General features: G+C 44.2%; 1 protein-coding gene across 4 annotated transcripts in view; it reads left to right on the forward strand.

Moving 5' to 3' along the window:
- Positions 1–26,600, forward strand: part of CTPS2 (CTP synthase 2) — a 135,461-nt gene that overhangs the window by 58,793 nt on the left and 50,068 nt on the right. For all 4 annotated transcript variants that reach the window (XM_069946281.1, XM_069946282.1, XM_069946280.1 and 1 more), the window contains 3 exons: positions 278–372; positions 1,432–1,494; positions 5,581–5,624. In XM_069946281.1, coding sequence (XP_069802382.1) covers positions 278–372; positions 1,432–1,494; positions 5,581–5,624 — 202 coding nt within the window. The remainder of the gene's footprint in view (positions 1–277; positions 373–1,431; positions 1,495–5,580; positions 5,625–26,600) is intronic.

Raw genomic sequence — 26,600 nt, forward strand, 5'->3', positions numbered from 1 at the left:
CGAGACTCATTATTTGTATGGAGATTCTTTTAAAGTTGGGGGGGGGGGGGGGGGTGACTGCTTTTAGTGATTTTCATATCTGTATTGGGTCTGTGTCTCTATGACATGTCAAAATATTTTACAAACGACAGGTCCACTGTAAGTAAACTCTATGCTATAAGTAGGAGTTTCCTCCATTGCACCTATATCTATGGATCTCAGTTCATTTGTTAAAATTAACCTAAACACATCAATATTTTTTACAGTTTATAGAAATGACTTGTCTTCTCCTTTCCAGGGGTATATTAGTTCCCGGTGGATTCGGATCACGAGGAACGGAAGGAAAGATTCAAGCAGTCACCTGGGCGAGAGAAAGAAAGATTCCCTTCCTAGGTACGGCCGAGTTATTTATCCCAGTCCAGTAATAGAAAAATGATGTGGACAAATAGGATAGATGTGCCGGGACAGGAGTGTGCCGCCGAGCCTCAGGGCAATTACACCGTCTGTGAGATGAATTATACACTTCACAGAGAAGCAGATTTCTCATTAGAAGTCAAGGGGCGAGAGGACGATTGACTGACCGAGTGCAGAAGAGCAATTATACCTTGCTTTGTTAGAGAAGGACAAGAACTGGTCGAGAGACTCTGTAATTCTCTGTATTACGTGAAGGTCAGATTAGGTAAAGATGATATAACATGTTATATACTGAGTTCACACTGCATTTTTGCAATCAGTTTTTTGCAAAAAAAAAAAAAAAAAATTAGTTTGCATCTCTTTTGATCTGTTTTTACATTGACTTCCATTATAAAAAAAAATGGATCAAAACGCATCATTTTTTTGCAAAAAAATACATACACAAAAAGGTGGGCAACCAATAAAAAAAGGATGCGTTTTGATCTGTTTTTTTTTAATATTTGAAGTCAATGGAAGAATGGATGCATACAAATGCACCTGTTTTTTTTGCATAAAACGGATGAGAAAAATGGATTGCAGAAACGCAGTGTGAACCTAGCCTTACTGTGCTGCAAACAGCATACATGGCTTGCATTGCTTTGGGGTCAGTGTTGACTTCATATACCGTAGTGTGATCAGGACGGATGTTCTATCTAGCGTTTGGTTTATTAATTTTTCCAGTATCCGGCTGTTCTTGATCAGTACCGATACATTTGTATAGGTACCAGGCACCGTAGAACCAGCAGCAGGTGATACACATATAACTCCACATCAACATTCAGCAGACAGTAATAGTGCTTTTACACGGGCCGATGGGCTACAGCGAGCGACACCTTCACAGCATGTACGGCCCATGTCAGGACTAAAGGGCAGCTTTACATTTTATTTTATTTTATTTCATGCATATGTGGAAACTGCAGATGGGAATCCAGCCTTCTTTAATGCAGCACGCGTACTGTGTTATTTTTCCAATCTTATTCCTCTTCCTTTCTGTTCCAGGAGTATGCTTGGGGATGCAGGTCGCCGTGGTAGAATTTGCAAGAAATTGTTTGAACTGGAAAGGTGAGAATATCTATCGGATGTTGTTGTGAGATCAGTGAATCTAAGTCTAAAGACACGACTCCTGTTGGTTTTACAAAGCGGAGTGGAAAAGTTTTCTGCCGTATAGTTTGTTTTTGAGTTGAGTTAAAAGGGAGAAGGGTCTGTAAAAAAAAAGTTTATATTTAGAGCAATATACAAAATGGGAAAATCTGATTCTAGGGAAGTTCTGGAAGTTATACCCACACATACATAGCTTTACTGCATGTACAATACACACAGCTCAGCTGCATCATACACCCTGCTACATCAAAACACACACAGCTGTCCTACATAAACATAACCACAATGCTACTACATAAATGTAGAAATACACACACACCTCTGCTACATCACCACACACACACTGCTCTGCTACATATAGAAAGACGCACACACAAATTTGAATACATATAGACCCTACATACAGTATCTGTATCTGAAGTGTACACTCCTTGCAGCCATGTGAATAATTACATGACTATGACATCACTGAAGATCCTTACATTTCCTTCATCTCCCGTTTTGAGATGGGGGGGGGGGGAGGGTTCTCAGATGGGGCTTCTACTTGTAGGAATCTGAAGGTGATTCATATCCTCTCATGCCCAGCACTGATCTCACAGATTGGTGTCTGGCAGGAGAAGAGAGAAACCTTTACAGCTATCAGTCGCTGCACAGTTCAGTCGAAGACAATGCTGAGTCAGCATTTTGTCTCCGGACTATAAGGTGCAGCCACTTTTTAGCAAGATTTTCTTGATAAAAAGTGCGTCTTAAAAAACCAACGATATGGTAAAAAAAAAAAAAAAAGCTGTATAGGCTGTGGATGGGATAACTGATCTTAAATAATATGTGGCACATAATGTGCCCTTAGTATAATTACTAAATATATAATATCACCATACAGTATATGTACAAACAGAGTGGAGATGAGCAAAACTCTGATTTGGCCTTAATCAAAAGTGCCCCTATTGCCCTCAAATGTTGTGCACGACACTCAGGTTTGCTGGGTTTAAAGGGGTATTCCATTCAAACAGAAATTTTGATATGCTGCTGGCATGTTGAGACTAATAATTCCTTCCATACTTGTTATTACCTATTCAGTCTCCTTCCCCCAGTTCTCAGCTGCTGCTTTCAGCTGAAGACACAAAAATCTTTGTGTGAGCCTTTCCCTCTGTCTCCGCCTTCTCCCCCTCTCTCCTGAGACGGCTGATGTATCCAAGTCCCTGGCAGGCTTTATCTGCAACATTGTAGCTTCTTTGTAATGCTACCAAAAACCAAAGTAATTGTACCTGTTCCGTGCATATGATATATAGAATATATTCTATATATCATATGCGCGGAACAGGTACAATTGGTATGTTTTTTGTGGGTAACACTATTGGGATATTCAGGTGATCCCATCTGTCTCTAGTACGCAGCTAGTTCTCACAGACAGCGAGTACACACCACCTGTTTTCAGTCTTTGTAATGCTGAGAGGGATAAACACAGTGATTTTATCAGCAACTTGACCTCAGCATTACAAAGAATCTACAATGTTGCAGGTAAAGCCTGCCAGGGATTTGTTTACATCAGCCGTCTCAGAAGGGAGGGGGGAGGAGGTGGAGAAAGAGAGAAAAGCTCACATACAGATTTTTGTGTCTTCAGCAGAAAGCAGCAGCTGAGAACTAGGGGAAGGAGACTGAAAAGATAATAACAAGTATGGAAGGAATTGTTAGTCTTACCATGGGCAGCAACATATCAATTTTTTTAAGTGGAATACTCCTTTAGGCTGGGTTCACACTATGTATATTTCAGTCAGTATTGTGGTCCTCATATTGCAACCAAAACCAGGAGTGGATTAAAAACACAGAAAGGATCTGTTCACACAATGGTGAAATTGAGTGGATGGCCGCCATTTAATGGCAAATATTTGCTGTTATTTTAAAACAACGGCTGTTATATTGAAATAATGGCCGTTATTTACTGTTATATGGCGGCCATCCACTCAATTTCATCATTGTGTGAACAGATCCTTTCTGTGTTTTTAATCCACTCCTGGTTTTGGTTGCAATATGAGGACCACAATACTGACTGAAATATACGTAGTGTGAATCCAGCCTTAGGGTATATTCACACGAATGGGCTTGCTGCGAGTCTGGCAGGTCCTGGCAGTTCCCACTCTAAACGACCGCAGCGAGTATGTAATTCTGCCGCCCTTAACCCCTTCTGCTCCTGCCCGGCTCCCCCGCTGTAAGCATACATTACCTGTCCTCGCTGCACGGGTCCGGCGTCCTGCTCTCCCGTCCGGCCAATCAGTGGCTGCGGCTGGGCAACACACTAATTGGCCGGACGGGAGAGCAGGACGCCGGACCCGTGCAGCGAGGACAGGTAAAGTATGCTTACAACGGGGGAGCCGGGCGGGAGCAGAAGGGGTTAAGGGCGGCAGAATTACATACTCGCTGCGGTCGTTTAGACAGCAGCAAGTATGTAGTGTATGGGAACTGCCAGGACCTGCCGGGCTCGCAGCGAGAATCTTGCTGCGAGCCCGTTCGTGTGAATATACCCTTAAGGCTTTTTATATTTACCTGTCATTCTGCACACTTATCACTATACATAATACTGCTATAGAATTGTTTATAGCAGTATATAGTGCAACCATCAAAAGCCCATATAATGATATAGACTGAGTGCCGCCCTTCACCTCTTCCCGCAGACAGGCGGCTTCTGGCGGTGCGAGGGGTTAACGCCACCCTCCTCTATGCTTCTGACTTTACTGTAAACTTTATAATGCAGTTGTCAGACAGCTGTGATGTCGGCCATTGCTCTGGGAGACATGACTGGACTCCGGCCCCATTGTTCTCCTTCCCTGAATGCCATATTAATCAGATTATTGGAAGAATACGTTGTAGCAAACGGCTGAATCGGCTGAAGCATTCCTCTTTGTTACTGCTCCTCTTATTCCATCTAGACGTACTTGACATTTGTTCAGTGTTTTCAGCGGAACAAAATTCAGATAAGTTGAGACGTCAGATGAAATAGAAGGGGGCGTCCATCATACACATTAGAGCAGCTTTACTTTTTACAGTCCAATAAAGCCGGACGCGTTAGACATTACAAGGATACAGAAAAGAGTCACTCACCGTATTGGTATGATCTTGAGATGAAGCAATTGAAAGAAAATTGAAAAAAAAAATTATATCGTGCCAACAAATTTTTCAGGGCTTTATAATTCCGGCTTTCTGTAGCTTATGAAACTCTTTAAAGGAGAAGATCGACCATTTTAAAAATCCAGGAATTTAATCAGGAGTACGAGCTTACCTCTCCCTGTGTCCGCGATGAGCGGTGGGACCTGCCTCAGGACCCCCGCCGGAAGGTTTTCCCCCGAGTTGTGATGACATCACAGTGCCTGTCCTGGCTAGTAGACACCTTTTCAGCCAGTCAGTGACTGGAGCATTGTCCCGCCCCAGTCACTGACTGGCTGAGCAGACAGTCCATTAATGAGGCGTGATGTGTCAGCACTAGAGATCCTGGAGCCCTGGCAGGGGTCCCAAGGTCAGTCCTGCCGCTCACCTAGGGCACGGGAAGAAGTAACTCCGTACTCCTTATCATATTCCCTCCCGCCTCTGCCAGCTGCCAGATTTTTAAAATGGTTTGACTGTAATCTAACAAGTCCAAGTTTATGTGCTGAATTTCTTATATTTTTTGTATTTTATATGGTCAGTTTTCCCAATACAAAGCTGAAAGTCTTGCATGTGTTTACATAAATAAAAATGATAGAAATCTAATTTCTCACTACAACCACTAGAGGGAGCTAAGGAGCTCACTGCATACGACTTTCAGATTGAACTGAATACAAGAAAGCGGTAAGCCCCCCCTAGGGACAGACAGGATATTCTATAACACTATGCTAAGCAGCTACAATGCTGTAACTCCTATATAGGCTATATAGGTGTAATCATAGCAGCCATTTAGTAATACAGACGTCTTCTCTTTACCTAGCATACTACGTAAAGCAGCAAAGTAACCTATGTAAGGCTTATGTAAAGCTGCAGTATAGGATATATTTGTAATATAAATTTTGTCTTGTATAGATGCAAACTCTACAGAATTTGACCCAAACACAAAGAACCCAGTGGTGAGTAAGCAAATTATTTTCCTTACTTTTGTTGTTGTTTCAAATGTTTTAAAGGGGCAATCCTGTATTGTAATTTCTTTTAGGCTGGTTAAAATAAAAAAAAAATTAACTATACTTACCTAGGCTTGACCCCCCACAGCCCGCCTTCCAGTGCTTTCTGGTCCCTACCAGTTACTGGTTGTTTCTACCTCCGAGGCGAGACAGCTCAGCAAGACCTGCTGGTGACCCATTAATGTGGGACACCGCTGTGGCTAGTGTTTGGATATGTGGGCCGGTTCTGCTGAGACAACTCTTTACAGGTGCAGGAGCAAGCAGTGACCAGCAGGGGACTAGAGGAGGTGAGTATCACTTATTTAACTTAACATAGTAATAAAAATAAAATTATGACACTTAAATACCATTATGAGTTTTTGATGTAAGGGATGTAAGATTAAAGATTAAAAAATGTCAAGTCTTCCAGAACTTATCAGCTGCGGTATGTCCTGCAGGAAGTGGCATATTATTTCCAGTCTGGAGAGCAGGAGAGGTTTTCTATGGGGATTTGCTGCTGCTCAAAGATGGCAGCAGAGAGCACTGTGTCAGACTGGAGAGAATACACCACTTCCTGCAGGACATACAGCAGCTGATAAGTCCTGGTAGACTTGAGATTTTTTTTTAGAAGTAAATTACAAATCTCTAGCACTTTCTGGCACTTGTTGATTTAGACTGGGTCGTAACACATCTTTCTTAGAGAAATTGAAGCCTGCCTGATCTACTAAATTGAGGGAAATAGCCCTATATGTGCATTTACCATAATTAGTGTACATTAGGAATTTGTCTATCTATTAACATATAAAAAAATACATTTTGGACAGAGTTCTCCTTTATGGTGCGCTCACACCTACAGGATCTGCAGCTGATTTTCTGCAGCAGATTTCATTTAAATAACTGAACAAAGCATCAAATCTGCTGCAGATCTGCTGCAGATCCTGTAGGTGTGAACGCACCCTTAAAGGGGTTATCCAGACTTAGAAAAACTTGCCCACTTTCTTACAGACAAAGCACCTCTCATCCTCACTTTGGATGTGGTGTTTTTCAGCTCAGTTCCATTGAAGTGAATGGAGCTGTTACTGTCATACCACACACAACCTGTGAACAGGAGTGGCGCTGTTAAGCAAGAAAGTAGCTGTGCTTCTTGAATAATTTTTAACCCTTTTAATATAATCTGTCCAATGTCAAGACTCATCTGTGTTTGACTTCCCATGGGCGGGAAATCAGCCAAGTATGGCAATACACACAGCCATTGTATTGTGTACGTCAGAGGTGCAGTCGTTTTCCATAGGGGTCAATGAAATACAATGTAACGGTGCAGTGAGATGTCACTTCGGTCGCTGACCATACCATCGCAGCATTTTAATGACCGGGATTTTATGTCTGGTTTGTTGCTGGAGGTCATCCACTTTGGATGTCCTACGTGTATTAGTATACATACGAGACATCCTCAGCTGTTGTTTACCGGGTTTTTATGCCAGAAACAAAACTAATGATCTGATTTAACGCTAGAATTAGTTTCCAAATTCTACATTGACTGCTTAAAGTAAATCTAGTTTAGTGTCCGCGCCGGCTGAGGTCTGTGGGGTTCGCAGTGCGCTCGCACAAATTGAGCAGATTATCACTGATGCAGAGTTTAAACACGTTGGCTAACCCGCTAAATCTCCATCTGAAGATGTAAAGTACTACGGAAATATAATGAGGCAAATGCTCACAATAAAGAGAGCTGGGATTGTTGAATTTGAGATGGGGGATTAGATGTCTACACAATATGGAAAAAATAAGCTTAGCACTTTGCTCAGGCCAATCGTTTAAAGGGGTACTCCGGCGAAAATCTTTTTCTTTCAAATCAACTGGTTTTAGAAAGTTATATAGATTTGTAATTTACTGCTATTTAAAAATCAAAAAATCGCAAAGTCTTCCAGTACTTATTAACTGCTGTATGTGCTGCAGGAAGTGGTGTATTCTTTTCAGTCTGACACAGTGCTCTCTGCTGCGACATCTGTTCATGTTAGAAACTGTCCAGAGCAGTAGCAAATCCCCAGAGGAAACCTCTCTTGCTCTGGACAGTTCCTGACATGTTCAGAGGTGGCAGCAGAGAGCACTGTGTTAGACTGGAGAGAATGCACCACTTCTTGCAGGACACACAGCAGCTGATAAGTACAGGAAGAATGTAATCCGTTTTTAAATAGAAGTAAATTACAATTCTATATAACTTTCTGACACCAGTTGATTTGAAAGAAAAAGATTTTTGCCGGAGTACCCCTTTAACTCGAATAATCTGATTGTTTAGGACTTGCTTGTGCTGTGTTTTGTTTCTGTGCCGCTTCTCTGCTCTCAGTATATTGGGCTAACTGGGCTAATTTTGGCCTTAAAGGGAATTCCAGTTAGGAAAAATACATGTTAAGTCGTCACCCCTCCTGAAGACTAACAATTCATTCCATACATGTCATTACCCTTTCTGTCTCCTTCTTTCAGTTTTGAGCCGCTGCTTTCTGCTTAAGAGACAAAAATCCTCTCTCCTTGCAGCCCCTTCCTCCCCCCTCCCTTCTGAGACAGCTGATGTAAGTAACTCCCTGGCCGGCTGTTTCTTCTTTCTGTACAGCAGGAGGGGTTAATTACAGTAAGGTCACAAGTAACTTGACCTCAGATTACTTTCCCAACTTCACATAGTGTATAAATAGCCCGATCAGTCGTCTCCGAAGGGAGGGGGACGAGGGGGTTGGGAGCAGAGAGGATTTTTGTGTCTTTAGCAGAAAGCAGCAGCTCAAAACTGAGAGAAGGAGACAGAATAGATAATAACAAGTATGGAAGGAATTGTTTATCTTCAGGAGGGGGTATGATTCAACATATATTCTACCTAACCGGATAACGCCTTTAACCGTTAGGCGACCGTGGACGTACCCGTCTGTCCAGGGCCGCTTCCCCGCGCTCAGAGCGGGGCCGCGCTCTGAACCGCCGCAATCCCGGGTGCCGCATGTAGCCCGGGATCGCGGCTATTAGCTGGCACGGTTTGATCGCCGTGCCCGCTAATCAGGAAATCGGAGGCAGCTGTCAAAGATGACAGCTACCTTCGATTACCGGCTGCAGATGATCAGTGGTGGTATAGTAGGGAGATCGCTCCTCCGGGACGTTGTCCCGGAGGAGCGATCTCTGTACCTGATGCCGGCCGGGGACCGCTCCAAGATGGCACTCGTTTGTTTGTGGCTGCAGCAGCCGATGGCAAACGAGTGCCGATCTCGTTGATCTTTGCTGTATAACTATACAGCAAAGATCTCAATGAGAGATCAAAGTGTACATACTAGAAGTCCCCCAGGGGGAATAACCCTAACCCCAGGGGGAATAACCCTAACCCCAGGGGGGAATAACCCTAACCCCAGGGGGGCTTCTAGTATATGTGTAAAAGTAAAAATAAAAGTGATGTTATAAGTAAAAAGCCCCCTCCCCTAATAAAAGTCAGAATCCCCCCTTTTCCCATGTTATAAATAAAAATAAACAAATAAATAAATAAACATGTTTGGTATCGCCGTGTGCGTAATCGCCCGAAATATTAATTTATCACATTCCTGATCTCACACGGTAAATTGCGCATTTTTGGTCGCATCAAATCCTGAAAAATTGTAATAAAAAGCGATCAAAAAGTCGAATATGCGCAATCAAGATACCGATAGAAAGAACACATCATGGCGCAAAAAATGGCACCTGACACAGCCCCATAGACCAAAGGATAAAAGCGCTATAAGCCTGGGAATGGAGCAATTTTAAATGACATATATTTGTTAACAATGGTTTGAATTTTTTACAGGCCATCAGATACAATATAAGTTATACATGTTAATATCGTTTTCATCGTAACGACTTGAGGAACATATATAACAAGTCAGTTTTACCCCAGGGCGAAAGGCGTAAAAACACAAACTCCCCAAATAAAAGAAATGCGTTGTTTTTTTTTTATTTCACTACACTTTGAATTTTTTTCTGGTTTTGCAGTGTACTTTATGCAAAAATTCAGCCTGTCATTGCAAAGTACAATTAGTGACGCAAAAAATAAGGGCTCATGTGGGTTTCTAGGTGAAAAAATGCAAGTGCTATGACCTTTTAAACATAAGGAGGAAAAAACGAAAATGCAAAAATTGAAATTGGCCGAGTCCTCTAAGGTTAAGGAACAGGACCTTTTTTTTTTTTTTTTTTTTTTTTTACAATCTGGCCTGTCTCGTTTTATGTGGTTATAACTTTGTGATACTTCAACTCAGTGATTTTCAACCTTTTTTGAGCCGCGGCACACTTTTTATACTTAAAAAATCCCGGGGCACACCACCAACCAAAATGGCACAAAATGACACTAAAACAGTTCATATTATACATATAGTTAATAATATAGATTCTAAATGTATTTATACTCACTCAGTGTGAAACCTGGGCCTGTTTTCTTCTCCCCCTGTGCTTCTCTTCTGTGCTTCTGTCCACCATACTTATCCCCCATGCTTCTCCCCCATGCTTCTCTCCTGTGCTTTTCTCCACCATACTTCTCTCCCCCTGCTTCTCTCCACCATACTTCTCCCCCCTACTTCTCTCCTGTGCTTCTCTCCACCATACTTCTTCCCCGCTTCTCTCCTGTGCTTCTCTCCACCATACTTCTCTCCCCCCCTGCTTCTCTCCATCAAACTTCTCTCCCCCCTGCTTCTCTCCGCTGTTTCTCTCCCCCATCCCCATGTTTGGGTCCTATTCCACGGGCCGAGGAGGGCCCGATCAACGATGTAAACGAGCAGCGATCTGCTAGATCGCCGCTCGTTTACTGGGCCTATTCCACGGCCCTATGTCCTTGCAGCCCTTGCAGCATACATTACCTGTCCAGGCTTCTTCTCCGCTCTGTCTTCATCCCCGGGTCCCGTGCGCTCTCTCTTAAGAATGGGCGGTCAGCTGACAGGCCACACTCGCGGCGGTCCCGGCCTGTGATTGGCTGAGTGCTGACCAGCCATTCTGAAGATAAAGCGGAATGAAGACAGAGCGGAGAAGAAGCCTGGACAGGTAATGTATGCTGCTGCTTGTTAAATCGTCGGTCGCCCGCCGTGCACCGCTATTCAACCATAGCGATGCTCGGTGGGGGAACGATGGTTTTAGGTCCGGCCCTTCAATGAACGATCAGCCGATGACACGATCATCGGCTGATCGTTCTCTCTATTTCACCGAATGATAATCGGCCGAATCGGGCCAAATGGGGCTGATCCGGCCAATTATCGTTACTGTGGAATAGGGCCCTTTCTCTCCCCATCCCCAGGTTTCTCTCCCCCATGCTTCTCTCCCTGTCTCTCCCCCCCCCCTGTTTCTCCCCCATGATTCTCTCCCCCATCCCCATGTTTCTCTCCCCAATCCCCATGTTTCTCTCCCCAATCCCCAGGTTTCTCTCCCCCATGCTTCTCTCCCTGTCTCCCCCCCCCTGTTTCTCCCCCATGCTTCTCTCCTCCATCCCCATGTTTCTCTTCCCTATCCCCAGGTTTCTCTCCCCCATGCTTCTATCCCCCATCCCCATGTTTCTCTCCCCCATCCCCAGGTTTCTCTTCCCCCATCCCCATGTTTCTCTCCCCCATCCCCATGTTTCTCTCCCCCATCCCCAGGTTTCTCTCCCCCATGCTTCTCTCCCCCATCCCCATGTTTCTCTCCCCCATCCCCAGGTTTCTCTCCCCCATGCTTCTCTCCCTGTCTCTCCCCCCCTGTTTCTCCCCCATGCTTCTCTCCCCCATCCCCATGTTTCTCTCCCCCATCCCCAGGTTTCTCTCCCCCATGCTTCTCTCCCTGTCTCTCCCCCCCTGTTTCTCCCCCATGCTTCTCTCCCCCATCCCCATGTTTCTTTCCCCCATTGTTTTCTCCTGTTTCTTTCCCCCATCCCCAGGTTTCTCTCCCCCCCTTCCTCCTCACCTCCTCCGAGATGGTCGCCGCTGCTGTCCGCCTCACCTATTGGCCGCCCGTAGGGCCCGGACGTGCTCCTCCTATCAGCGGAGAACGGGAGCGTGGTGCGCTGCGGCGGGCTGTAGCGCACACGTTGATTGGATGCGTGCATTACGGCCCGCCGCAGCGCACCACGCTCCCGGTCTCCGCTGATTGGATAGGAGGAGCACGTCTGGGCGCTACAGGCGGCCAGTAGGTGAGGCAGACAGCTGCAGCGGGGCGATCTGCAGGGGCACCATAGTGTGGGGAACTTTGCCCGCGGCACACTCGACCATGTGTTGCGGCACACTGGTTGAAAATCCCTGCTTTAACTTATCTGTGCGCTTCTTTTTATTTGGGAAATATTGTACATTAGGTTAGTAGTAGATTTTGGCCAATATCCTTACGATTTTCTTGTGGAAAAACATGCACATTAATTTATAAAAAACAAAAAAATAAAAATGTTCAAACTTTAATAAAATTCTCTGCGCTGACTGTGTGGGTTAAATTATGTGATTTACTGCCAGCATTCTTATATAAATTGCCAAATATCTGTATTTTTTTTAAAAAACCACATTAATTATTTTTATATTGGGGGACATGGAGATTGTGTTCCTCTTTCATTTTTTTTTTTTGTGTTGTGTCTTTGCTTTTACGTTTTATTTCTCTATGCGATCTTCTGATCACACATATAACACCCTTCAGGGCCGATCTGCACTGCATTGCATTATGCCTGTCAGTATGACACAGACAGGCACAGCAGGTCAGACAGTCTATAACTATCTCTATGATGTATATATCTGCAGTGTATTATGCCTGTCAGTATGACACAGACAGGCACAGCAGGTCAGACAGTCTATAACTATCTCTATGATGTATATATCTGCAGTGTATTATGCCTGTCAGTATGACGCGGACAGGCACAGCAGGTCAGACAGTCTATAACTATCTCTATGATGTATGTATCTGCAGTGTATTATGCCTGTCAGTATGACGCGGACAGGCACAGCAGGTCAGACAGTCTATAACTATCTCTATGATGTATATATATGCAGTGTGCTGCTGTATTCTGTTTACGCTCAGTGATCTGTCAGCAATGGCCTGCAGCCTTCCAGGGCCCCACTGTGACTACAGTCAGCATCCCGTCACAATAGGCAGGAGATCTGCATGGACTGCCAGCCTTTATGTCTGTGATTCCTATGGTGTGTAGATCCTGATTCAGCAACCCTGCACTTTTTTTATTAATTGATGCATTATTTTTCATTTTCTACAGTCCTTTGTGGGATATTGTGTGTCTCATTTATATAACTGTAAAAAATATGGAGATGAAGAGAAGTAGATTTTTCTTTTCTACACCGGACCCAATCTCCTCACCTATGATAATATTACAGGGAGCGATGATCTGCCGGGTCAGGGGATTCAGCAGATCATTGCTCCGTGTAGTAAAGACAACGATCAGCTCATGACAACAATCATCAGCTGATCATGTCTTTAGGTCCTGCCCTAAAATCATCAGCCGCCGACTGCGCATCGTTACGTATAGTAGTGATGACGGGTGAGAACTGTGTAAAGAAAATAACCTATGGTGCGTTTACACGGAACGATTATCGTTTGAATTTTCGCAGTGCGAAACGATCGCATTTGAGCGATAATCGACTTGTGTAAACACAGCAAACGATCAAGCGACGAGTGATAAATCGTTCATCGTGATCTTTCAACATGATCTCAAATTGTCGATAGTCGTTCGCTGAAAATTCGCAGATTGCTTAGTCTAAACAGTCTTTCACCGATTCACCCTATGTGTGAGATGGGCTTAAGCGATCTTAAAACAATGACAATAACGATTTTTTCAAACTATATATTGTTCTGTCTAAACGCTGATCGTTATAAAAAAACCCATCACTACTTCGAAATCGTTAATCGTTCGAATGGGCGAATTATCACTCCATGTAAACGGACCATAACTGTATACATTACCTCTCTGCGGTCCCTGGTGTCTTCCTGGCTTCTCCCCATAGACTTCCGTGCAACTTCAGAGCAGTCTCTAAAGTGACAGGCCGATCAGCCAATCACTGGCCAGGACAGAACCATCGTGGTCAGTGATTGGCTGAGCTGCCTGCCACTTCAGAGAGCGCTGTGAAGTTGTACTGGAGGCTGCGGGGAGAAGCCAGGAAGACACCGGGGAGCGTGGAGAGGTAACGTATACAGTTTATTATATACTATATATTGCAAGGGCTGCACAGACATTGCACAGACATCGCACAGACGATATACACAGCCCTTGCTGCACGATAATCAAGATTCTAGCAGATCGATGCTTGTTTACTAAAGTGATTGGACTGTCTAATTTAGTACTTAGAGCGCAGTAGCTTGTTGGATGGGGAGCAGGGCCGGATTGGGACTGAAAATCAGCCCTGGCATTACAGAGCACACAGGACCACTCGCCGTGCAGTGATAATTTATAAGACGATGTTGTGAGCGCAGCATGGCTCTCTTCTCCCCCCCCCCCCCTTATAGATGGCCCCCTCTCTCTTCTCCCCTACCTCCATTATAGATGGCCCCCTCTCTCTTCTCCCCCTCCCTTATAGAGGGCCCCCTCTCTCTTCTCTCCTACCTCCATTATAGATGGCCCCCCTCTCTCTTCTTCCCCCTCCCTTATAGCTGGCCCCCTCTTTCTTCTCCCCCTCCCCTATAGATGGCCCCCTCTCTCTTCTTCCCCCTCCCTTAGAGATGGCCCCCTCTTTCTTCTCCCCCCCTCCCTTATAGATGGCCCCCTCTCTCTTCTCTCCCCTCCCTTATAGATGGCCTCCTCCCTCTTCTCCCCCCTCCCTTATAGATGGCCCCCTCTCTCTTCTCCCCCCCCCCTCCGTTATAGATGGCCCCCTCTTTCTTCTCCCTCCTCCCTTATAGATGGCCCCCTCTCTTCCCCCCCCCCCTCCGTTTTAGATGGCCCCCTCTCTCTTCTCTCCCCCCCTCCGTATAGATTGTTAGTCTCATTATGGGCAGCAACATATCAAAAGTTATGTTTGACCGGAATTCCCCTTTAATAATGTACTAAAAATGAAATACCAACTATATATATATATATATATATATATATATATATATATATATACAGTAATAAAACACAAACTTATTAGAAAAAAAGGATCATGTTTGTGTCTGTAATCAGTTCATAATAAAATCTCAGTGATACATTGACTTTAAGGGCACCCCGCCGGCTGCAAGTAAATGAGAGCAGCTAGTAAACTCCGGAGATATTAAAGTGTATACCGAGGCATTGTTCTCACCAGCTATAGCAGCGCCTCTCAGATAAAACCTATGCAAATTAATTGTATTTTCCTGGAATCGGCTGCATTCAAGGATTTCAGCTGAAATGATTAACAAGTTGTAGTGGTCTGGTAATATTTCTATATTCCCATATCCTTTAATACCGTATAACTTCCCACCCTGTATTATATGCATTGTGTATGGCTGCGGTTTATGAAAACGAGCATAGCATATAGAGCAGTGATTTTCAACCTTTTTTGAACGGCGGCACACTTTTTATACTTAAAAAATCCCGGGGGACACCACCAACCAAGATGGCACAAAATGACACTAAAACAGTACATATTATACATATAGTTAATAATATAGATTATACATGTATTTATACTCACTCAGTGAGAAACCTGGGCCTGTTTTCTTCTCCCCCCTGTGCTTCTCTCCACCATACTTCTCCCCCCTGCTTCTCTCCTGTGCGTCTCTCCCCCATGCTTCTCTCCTGTGCTTCTCTCCACCATACTTCTCTCCCCCCTGCTTCTCTCCACCATACTTCTCCCCCCTACTTCTCTCCTGTGCTTCTCTCCACCATACTTCTCCCCCCTGCTTCTCTCCTGTGCTTCTCTCCTCCATGCTTCTCTCCTGTGCTTCTCTCCCCCATGCTTCTCTCCTGTGCTTCTCTCCACCATACTTCTCTCCCCCCTTCTTTTTCTCCCCCCTGCTTCTCTCCCCTGTTTCTCCCCCATCCCCATGCTTCTCTCCCCCATCCCCAGGTTTCTCTCCCCCATTGTTTTCTCCTGTTTCTCTCCCCCATCCCCAGGTTTCTCTCCCCCCCTTCCTCCTCACCTCCTCCGAGATGGTCGCCGCTGCTGTCCTCCTCACCTACTGGCCACCCTTAGGGCCCGGACGTGCTCCTCCAATCAGCGGAGACCGGGAGCGTGGTGCGCTGCGGCGGGCCATAGCTCACACGTTGATTGGATGCGTGCATCACGGCCCCACCACAGCGCACCACGCTCCCGGTCTCCGCTGATTGGATAGAAGGAGCACGTCCGGGCGCTAGAGGCGGCCAGTAGGTGAGGTGGACAGCAGCCCACAGTATAATCCGCCACTAATCGCTGTGCATTGCCGGGGAACAAAACACAGGGGCACCATAGTTTGGGGAACTTTCCCCGCGGCACACCCGACCATGTGTGGCACACTGGTTAAAAATCACTGATATAGAGCATATAGCGGATACACAGTCATACTCCATACTCCATTGCCTGGAAATAATCCTACACCTTATATACATGTATACTTTAAAGTTCTGGGGGCCTATGTATTGTCCCTGTTTGTAGTACATAGTAGAATATCTGTATGTCATCTGTATAGTAATAGCTGTTGGTGGTTGTTGTATACTGTCCAGGCCCAATGTACCAGTAATGGGATTGTTAGTGTACCTGGTGTGGCTTGATAGAGTATTTATAGAGGTTCTTCCATACTAGTTTGTTATCCCCTATCCAAAGAATAGGGGCTAACAAGCCTATTGCTGGGGGATTTGACCCCTGGGACCCCTATGTTGGGCCCAGAATGAGTGCAGTGCAACATGCAGGAACATCCAGCAATCTGTTCATTCTCTATGGGACCACCCAAGATTTCCTAGCTTATTTGTCCACAGTTTCTGGACTATGGTTAGAGGATAACAAGCTTGGATGGGAACTCTCCTTTATGCCATCCTTACTACCTTGCCAAAAGATGAAAGAAAATGTGCCCCTGGTACATCGCTTTTTTTTCATGGACAGACCGGCAGCAGCGTGGTGAAACCGCTGCCGTGGTCCTTTTTTTGGACAGTGGCGTGACGTGACGCTGCTCCTTTAGAATGAATGGGGCCGTGTCACAGAGGGGAGGGCCGATCATTCCACTGTGGGCCAGCGGGCTTGCCCCTAGTGCTTCAACCCCGGCCAGTGCTTGGTAATAGAATGCCTCCGTACGCGTCAACTAGGACACAGTTAAAAAGAAAGGACCACGGCACGGACTTCACTGCGCCGCTGCCAGAATATCCATTTAAAAATCACAAAAGCGATGTACCGGTGGCACATTCTCTTTAATCTGTGTCCTTTGACCATTGTAACTTTTTGCTTTTTGTCACCCGATACTGTTGTCTTACTCTTGATTCTTACCTCTGACCCCTTACTATGTCTTAGTCTTATCCCCTGTTTTTTCACATTCTGTTCACTTTCCTGGTGGTGACCATTGGTTATGGCTATGCTTACGTGGACATGTTCCAGTATTTGCAGCTCCCCGCCATCTGCTAGCGGGGAGGTTAGTCATTCATGTAGGAGGCACAATAGACCGGTTATGTTCATCTCCAACATCCCATGATCTCTCAGCCAGGACTATGTGGACCGGCATCTGCTGGCCGCATGTGCCTGTGATTGGACTGAACTGTTACTACCCACTGCCAATATACTACCCGCTTTAGACGCAAAAATGAATGGTTAAAACGGATGCAGTTGTAACCTATACTGCAGGATCCAAATGTGGTCAACCACATTTTTGTGTACTTTAAAAAAAACAAAAAAACAACATTCGTTTTGATCCATTTTTCATCTGTTTACTTCCGTTGTTTGTAAAAAAAAATGGATAAAAAAAAAATTGTTGAAAAAAAAACCTAATGCGGTTCAGGGAAGAAAAGGAGCGCTGCACCTCACACCTATGGCTGATACTAGTGCCCCTAGGCTAAATAAAAAACACATCAGAATTTTGTGTATGAATTGATCAAGCCATACTGCCCCATGTACCATCGTGCAGGTATCTGATACACATGGGTCCCTACACTAAGTCCACACCGTGCCAGTCAGTGGCCACCAACCCCGCAGGCGCGCACAGTCAGGGAACGGGGGCCATGGGACGGCCCTGCGACCCCCATGCCACAGGACCAGACCCAAAAACACCACACCAGAACCCATGGGACCCAAAACCACCACACCAGGGACCCATATGTATCAGATACCTGCACGGTGGTACATGGGGCAGTATGGCTTGATCAATTCATACACAAAATTCTGATGTGTTTTTTATTTAGCCTAGCGGCACTAGTATCAGCCATAGGTGTGAGGTGCAGCGCTCTTTTTCTTCTGTGAACCGCATTTTGTTTCTCTCTTTTCTCCGTGTTTTGCACTCCTCCTGGTGAGACCCACATGACCGCAATTAGCAGGAGACACCTGAGTGCACATGGTTTTAATCCCTCCTGTCTTTTCCCATTCTGTCTGCAGCAGCTATGGTGAGCGCAATACCTCATCCAGACTTGTGCTGTTTGGGGGCGACCTTCTCCGCCAGCGGTGCTGGCCGGGTTCTGGTGTGGTGTTTTTGGGTCTGGTCCTGTGGCATGGGGCTCGCAGGGCCGTCCCATGGCCCCCGTTCCCTGACTGTGCACGCCTGCGGGGTTGGTAGCCACTGACTGGCACGGTGTGGACTTAGTGTAGGGACCCATGTGTATCAGATACCTGCACGATGGTACATGGGGCAGTATGGCTTGATCAATTCATACACAAAATTCTGATGTGTTTTTTATTTAGCCTAGGGGCACTAGTATCAGCCATAGGTGTGAGGTGCAGCACTCTTTTTCTTCCGTGAACCGAAAAAAAAACTAATGTCAACCCAGTCTTTGGTCACTTGTGATGTCTCACATACGAGTTCTCTACATTACCATTTTCTTTTCGCATCGGTCTTATTCACTATAAATGACAAGTGAAGTAGAAATAGTTTCCCAGCTATCATATATCGATTGTCCCGTAGTTGTGTGCTGTGTGCTACGTATATATATGTCGCTTATAGTCACATAGTTGTAAGTTACTCAGTTGTATCCAATTTTACGCCTTTGATTCCACGGTATTAAATATTTGGAGTGAAGCCGATTCGTCTTTGTCAGTCATGATTAGATTTTTACAAACTCTGTGACAACAGATATTAGAAATTCATAGATCGAAAAAAGATATATAAAATTTATAAATTCTATATCCCGAGCAGGTAAATCTGTAAATTCTCAGCTATATTCCGGTTTGAAGATAATCGGCAGAACATTTGTTTTTGCCTCTGAAAAAGTGTCAGCTTAACCCTTAGAAGACCAGAACAATCTTCATTTTTGCACTTCCGTTTTTTCCTCCTCCTGCTTAAAAAGCCATAGCACTTGCATTTTTTCCACCTAGAGATCCACATGAGCCCTTAGTTTTTGCCCCACTAATTGTACTTTGCAATGACAGGCTTAATTGTTGCATAAAATATGCTGCGAAACCAGAAAAAAATGATATTTTTTTTTTATTTAGGGAGGTTTTGTGTTTACGCCATGCGCCCTATGGTAAAACTGATATGTTATATATGTTCCTCAAGTTAATACGATTACGATATGTAACTTGTATAACTTTTTTTTAAATTTTTTTATTTGATTATGACTTTTAAAAAATTTAAACCTTTTAAAAAAAAAAAATGTTCCTTAATATTGCTCTATGACCATCCTTATAGCGCTTTTATCCTTTGGTCTATGGGGATGTGTGATGTGTACTTTCTATCGGTACCTTGATTGCAAATATGCCACTTTTTGATCACTTTTTATTACAATTTTTCTGGATTTGATGCGACCAAATATGTGCAATTTTGCACTTAGCGTGCGAGATAAAGAATGTGATCATTTAATATTTTGGGGGATTACGCATGCGGCGATACCAAACATGGCGGCAGGCGACTGGGCACTTGATGCCTCGTCTGCACATTTACAAGTGACAGCCACGGAAGGGAACATCGGGGTTGGCGGCAGGTGATAGTCTCCATGTCCTGCATGCAGCTGCTTTGCAATGGACGCTAAAGGTAGGGGACAACAGTGGTGGGCTAAAAAGAATCCCAGCTGCACACCCTGGTGTTCTGTTCGGCGGCCATGTTTCCAAACCAAAACTGCTAGGTCTTCATTTCAGGGGAGGCCTTATATTTAGCAACTCAGCAAAACTTCTACTAGGTCTTATTTTCAGGGAGACAAGGTAGTAACTCTTTCACTTTTTTTTTTTACTTTAATTGTCATTCTATTTTAAGATGTCGATTTTTGTGTCTATTTTTGGTCCTCCATCCGTTGTTTTACCATTCTGTTGTGCTATCTTTCTATTTTTCCACATCTCATTCCCTATATATCCTGTCCTATGGTTCTCATACCCTGCAGTTTTTTTTTTTTTTATGTCCGATCATGTGCTATTGTTATCTTGTCAGTGTGACAGGTTAGATTTGTTCATTTGCCGTGAGAGGGTCAGCCTGCGGGGAGCAGTTGTAACAGAGATCCTGACCACAGAGCGAATCTTTTATGTCTTTTATTATTACCCTATCCATAAATCTGTCGCTTTATAAATTCCCAAGCAAGTGCTTAATAAAGCCCATAATAAGTATCCGAGGGCAAAAAGCCAAAGCATAGATCTAATTTACACATTCCCTATGCGTTTAGCATCCTTGGCTGGTAACCAGCGCCACCGTATTCAGCTCACGAATATCAAGAGATGCAGAAATAGTAAACTCTGTCTAAAGTGGGATAATGGGACATTGTTAAACAATATAATAGATGCATAGACTTATAGGGTGATTAACCTTTCAGCAGATTTAGCATTTTATTATCTGACGGTATATTCCTTCCTTTACTCCTTCGCTTTTCTTTCTTTTCCAACTTGTAGTTTATTCTGAGAAACTTATAAAAATGCACCACGTTTACTGAGAGATGAGATTACATGCTGCCCATTGATGTCTATAAACAGGGGAGGAAAGAGCTGCTAAGTGAGACAAGGGCGCGGAGAGACACACAACACTACCCCCAACTACCCCCCACCCCCCATTTACCAAACCTTTATTTTTATGGAGAACAGGTGAGGTTTTCTATAGGGATTTGCTGCTTCTCTGGACAGTTCCTGACATGGACAGAGGTGGCAGCAGAGAGCACTGTGTCAGACTGTAAAGAATACGCCACTTCCTGCAGGACATACAGCAGCTGATAAGTACTGGAAGCCTGGAGATTTTTTGATAGTTGCAAATCTGTATAACTTTCTGGCCCTATTACATCAAACTAATTATCGGCCATACTTGGCCAATTACCAGACGTTCTGGACGGTATTCGTTTGGTGTAATAGCGCCTGCTTAAAGACTACGATCTGCCGACGCGCACAATGTTGGCTCATCATGGTCTTTTAACAGGTTAAAAAATCACAATAAAGAGAGACGGTCTGCTACTCCCCACTCTGTGTAATAGAAGTGGGGGCGGCAGACTGCCCTTGACTTCAGCGGGCCAGGTCCCCTGGGCAGCCCCTCCCCCACTCCTCCCGCTCACTGTCTGTGCGTATAATAGCACAGACAGCGGACAGGGAATGAGCAGGAAGTGAGCGCTAACCTGGAAGTCGGCCCTCACTTCCTCCTCCAGATCCTGCTGTGTAATACGACCCTAATGGCCCTTTTACAGGGGACAATTATCATGTGGAAATCGCTATATGTTCAAATTTAAACGATAGTCGTCCTGTGTAATTGCTGGCAAAAAAATTATTAGTGTGTTGTTGATTAAGATACACGGTTGCAAACGGAATTGGATATCGTTAACTGAAAATCGTTTATCATATTACACAGTACGATAGTCGTTACTATAATCGTTTACTGCATCTGATCCCAGCAATAGAAGGAGCGATGTGGAATTACACTAAACAATTAGTGATCGAATGTGGAATTACAGCGAACGATTAACGATGATTTTAGGGTCAGATACAAATCAACGCCATATGAGCGATTTTTTGACCGTTGCCTGCAATTACACAGAACAATTACCGTTTAAATTTGAATGATATAACAATTTTCCGCACGATAATGGTCCCATGTAATAGGGCCCTTAGATCTGACCCTAAAATCATTGTTAACCATTTACTGTAAAGGCCCTATTCCACCAACAGATCTGACGACAGATTATCTGCCAAAGATTTGAAGCCAAACCCAGGAACAGACTATAATCAGAGATCAGGTCATAAAGGAAAGACTGAGATTTCTCCTCTTTTCAAATCCACTCCTGGGTTTAGCTTCAAATCTTTGGCAGATAATCTGTCGTCAGATCTGTTGGTGGAATAGGGCCTTAAGGGTCCATTAACACAGAAAGATTATCTGACAGATTATCTGCCAAAGATTTGAAGCCAAAGCCAAAAACAGACTATAAACAGGGATCAGGTCATAAAGGAAAGACTGAGATTTCTCCTCTTTTCAAATCCATTCCTGGCTTTGGCTTCAAAACTTTGGCAGATAATCTGTCAGATAATCTTTCTGTGTTAATGGACCCTATTTCCGCATTCGTTCACTAATCATTCAGTGTAATTCCACATCGTTCCTCCTATTGCTGGGATCAGATTGAGTAAATGATCGTAGTAACTACTGATTATCGCTCTGTATAATATGGTTAACGATTTCAGGTTAACGATAAAGAATCTCGTTTGCAACGGTTAATCATTACAAATCGCTTTGTCCAATAAGACCCTTATAGCAGGTGGTAACCATCTGTGCCTGACCAGAATACAGTGGTCTCTTCATCAGGACAACCGGTGTGGCTGCTGCATCTATTGTTAATTCATGTTGTAATTCCCATCAGGTGTCACAGGAGACAGAAGCCGGGGCAATTGAATTAACAAGTGATCCATAAAAGCAGCCGCGCTCCCATCACGGTCTATGAAGACTACAGCGTACAATATTCATGATCTCAGGCCCTGACATTTATATGGTTGGTGACACATTTATTCCTCCTGGCACCTGCGATGTGACATGAATGAGACATCACAGGAGACTGGCACCAAAGGCGCAGCTGTAAGGAACATGGTAGTCAGTCACACTATGAGAGTCTGTCCTCCCGGCTAATAAAGGAGACTGTATGGGTATTGGTATTCAGAGACAGCACTTACTGCAAGGAGCTGCATCTCTGTATAGGAGACATACATCCAGCTGCTTCCCCATTGTTAAGATACATCCATCTCCGTGTAGGAGACACATCCAGCTGCTTCCCCATTGTCAGGATACATCCATCTGCTTCCCCAGTGTCAGGGATTATTATATATATATATATATATATATGGCTGATTAGTATGAACGGGTATCGATGAAACTTTACTAGTTAAATGTAATAGGATGCAAAATATCCACTGAAGAACTAAAAACACTCTGTCTTCTTTCTATGTATTTACTCTATGTACCAGCGGTTTTGTGGAGTCAGGGGTAAGAAAAGAGCGGATTCTGTAAATGTTTTTGAGGTGGGAGGAGGTGGTCGATGTCTGTGTGGTTTACGAGAAAGGGTAGAGTCAACGGGGGCCCCAAGGCAGCGGACTTGGGGGACAGAGTGCAACTATTAACTGAAAATAAGATGGAGGGGTGGAGCAAGATGGTGGAAGATCATCTATCTATCTATCTCACTCTCTCATATTTTTTCTCATATATTGTAACCACTTACTATCTACGTATCTCGCTCTCTTTAATGCTGTAATATCTTTCTGCCTGATCAGTCTATCTATCTATCCATCAATCTAAAACCTAGGACTTTAAAGCGAATGTGTGGTATCCCACTAGGGGTGTTACTGTTGTTCACACCCTGCGCAAAAGTCTGTACTTTTTGTGGTCTTATTGCAGCCAAAGTAGTATTAAGAGACGACCACTAGAGCTCACTGTGTTATGTATTGAAGTATGGAAGCTGCACAGCTGAAGTGTCTCAAAGGGTTATTGTGTTTATGTGTACAAAAATCTGTGAACCAGTAGGATGTTTACTTTCTTCTGTCCTATTACCTCTTCTCTTTCTGCTCTTCTGTTGCACTCTTTCCACCCAACCACAGCATACCTTACATGCTGGACAGGAAGTTAGTCCCTTGGGTGAAGGAGGAGTCTTAGACGAGATTTTGTGGAGGAAGGACACAGACGAGATAGCTCTCCACAGTGGTCCTACCTGGGCCCTGGCCCTCAGCCAGGTCCCCTCATAAAGAAGAGGAGTAGTCTTAGTACCCAGCATGGTAGGACGCAGGACAGTGCTCTCTTACAAACTTCTATACCCTGAATGATGCAGTGTTAAACCCCTCAGGAGAGGATTAGCCAACAGATCATCTTAACCCACGCCGAGGACTAGGAGAAACAACAGTGCAGGACAGTATCCAAAAGAGCCAAACAGCTAGGAACTGATCCGAGTGGAACAAAGTTACTATAAAAGTCTATGAACTCCATATCGCAGCGCGAGTGTCAGCCAGGGAATCCTCAGCACTTTGCTCATACCAGGTAACAAGGTCTGGGGCCTGTGTCACCCTTAGTACGGTTCAGCCAATGCTAGTGGGCATAAGGTGGTGTTAAGACTCTAGGAAGGTCAATACACAGGTACAAGTTTCTTATTCTTCTAAAAGTCTTCTTCTATACACTCCAACATCCCCACATTACTACTTGGGTTGAGACTCTCACGGCACCCTCCTTTCTACTACGATACCTCAGTACAACTCTACCAACACTCCTACATCCTACTCAGCACTTATTCCACAGATCTGGTGGTTTTGCGTCTCAGTATTTATTGGAACTTTTTCAAGTGTTTATCTTAGCTCATCTGTATTACCTGCTGCACATTTGCCAATAGTAAATCAATTCAATGTTACCCACGGAGTCTGTGATTATTCACTACCACCTACACAGCATATACACCGCAACCTTGGTCCATCTCCCCTTTCTGTAGGTGGCGGGTCCTACTATTCGGGAGGGTCATTACACTACTCTGGCCACCTGTGACTACACTATCCCAAGGGACCCGGCAGCAACCCGACAGGACACCGACCACAGGGGAAAAGGGTACAACCGGCCTTACAACTTAAAAGTAGGCGTGCCATTACACCTGTGTGCCCACCAGGCACTGGCATCATGTGACAAAACCCAAAGGTCCGGCTGTATCTCGGCCATCCTCCATAGAAGTGGTGTCACACTTCCATCTAGCAAGTGACCGGCCGTCCCACCGCTATAACACCATCCGGGGGCTCACCACAAAACGTACCATGAAGTACATTTGCTTTAAGTGTTGCATATGAGTAGAATGGCGCCGACACAGCAAACCCAGTGCGGTGGTCCTTTTTTTGAACTGTGGCCTGGTTCCCGCTCATTGATTCTAATGGAGCAGCGTCATAGATGAGAGGGGTTTCCTCCCACTGGGGGCGGGCCGGCCGACTTTAGTGCTTCGGCCTGGGCCGGTGCTCGCTGTTCCATTCATATGCAACACTTAAAAGGGTTTCTATGTGTTTAGGTGTTGAAGACAGAGACGCCATGATCCTCCTTCCCCATATACTACTTGTTTTACATGACATATTTTACATATAGGGGTCAATGATAGTTTTCCTTGTTTTCCCCCTGGGGCTTTGATATCGCTTTAGCAGCTAATACCTAGTATCCAGGGGGCTGATATTTATATATATATATATATATATATATATATATATAGACATCCATTACCCTTGTTAGTCTAAGGTGGGTCATTTAGTATTATTACATATTAAAATGATATAGTCTGTCTGATGCTGAATGGGTTAATTATAAGGCTTCCTTATAATTTTATTTGGTCTGATCATGTCCTGAATTCTTTTATGAGTTAGTATTCCGCTCTTCGGACTCTGTTCCCTTGTTTCCCTTCACAATCAGCTAAGTGCTAATGTTCTGGCTGCCGGCACATATGCCACCGGAGTGGAACGCGGCGGTGCATAGGGATTGAACCCCCCCTGGTGACCTCAGTAGTACATCAGTATTCAGCGGTCAGCCCTTAGTGTCTTCGCTTGAACAGTTCATAGTGAGATTTCCAGGTGTTAGAGCCCCTTCCTCCTCTTTGCCCTCGGCTCTTATGCAGCCTGTGTTATAAGATTTGCAACAGAACTTATAGAACATAGAATGATTCAATGTATACGGCGTCCATAGCATTGATAGACAGCGACTTCTGGTCTGCTTTGTAGCTCACTACTTCCTTGTCACTTGACTGCTATCTGTATAACACACATAATAAATAATAGGTGCACCCTTCTGTCTATGCCATGTGCAAGGACGGGTCTGGAGGGTCAGATTCACACCGGACAAACCAAACAAGACGTCCTGCAGCAAGTCCATACATATTGATCCAGAGTCTCCTTATGCCTGACTCATATGTTTCAGGCACTTAGTCCTTTCACAATGGGGAGATTTACTAATAAGTCAAAAACGTGCAATTTTTGTCTTTTTTTATAGGACTTTTGACAACAAATTTTTCATAAATTTGTGAATAGAATATTCTCAGAATATTTGCAGAATAATTTCAGAATATTCACAAAAATGGCATAAACAAAATTCCCCTGGTACTGACCACACATAGGCCTGCACAACTTTTTTTTAAAAAATTGCAAATGATAAATTGGGTGCAAGCAGGCAGATTAAAAAAAAAGTCACATTTAAAAAAGTTTCGCCCGCGAATACTGGTTCATAAAGAGAACTTATGCTGGGTTTAATTCGCCCGATTGTACGATTGACGATTTCGAAGTAACAATTTTTTTTTATAAAGATCAGCGTTTAGACGGAACGATATATCGTACGGAAAAATTTTTGTGATTGTTTTGCGATCGCCTAAGCCTATCTCGCACATAGGTTAAATCGGTGAACGACTGTTTACACGGAACAATCTGCAAATTTTTTGTGAACGACCGAGGACGATTTAAGAACATGTTGAAAGATAAAAATAAACGATTTCTCGCTCGTTGCTTGATC

Source organism: Dendropsophus ebraccatus, chromosome 11 (genome assembly GCF_027789765.1).
Source record: "Dendropsophus ebraccatus isolate aDenEbr1 chromosome 11, aDenEbr1.pat, whole genome shotgun sequence".
Classification (NCBI taxonomy): Eukaryota; Metazoa; Chordata; class Amphibia; order Anura; family Hylidae; genus Dendropsophus; species Dendropsophus ebraccatus.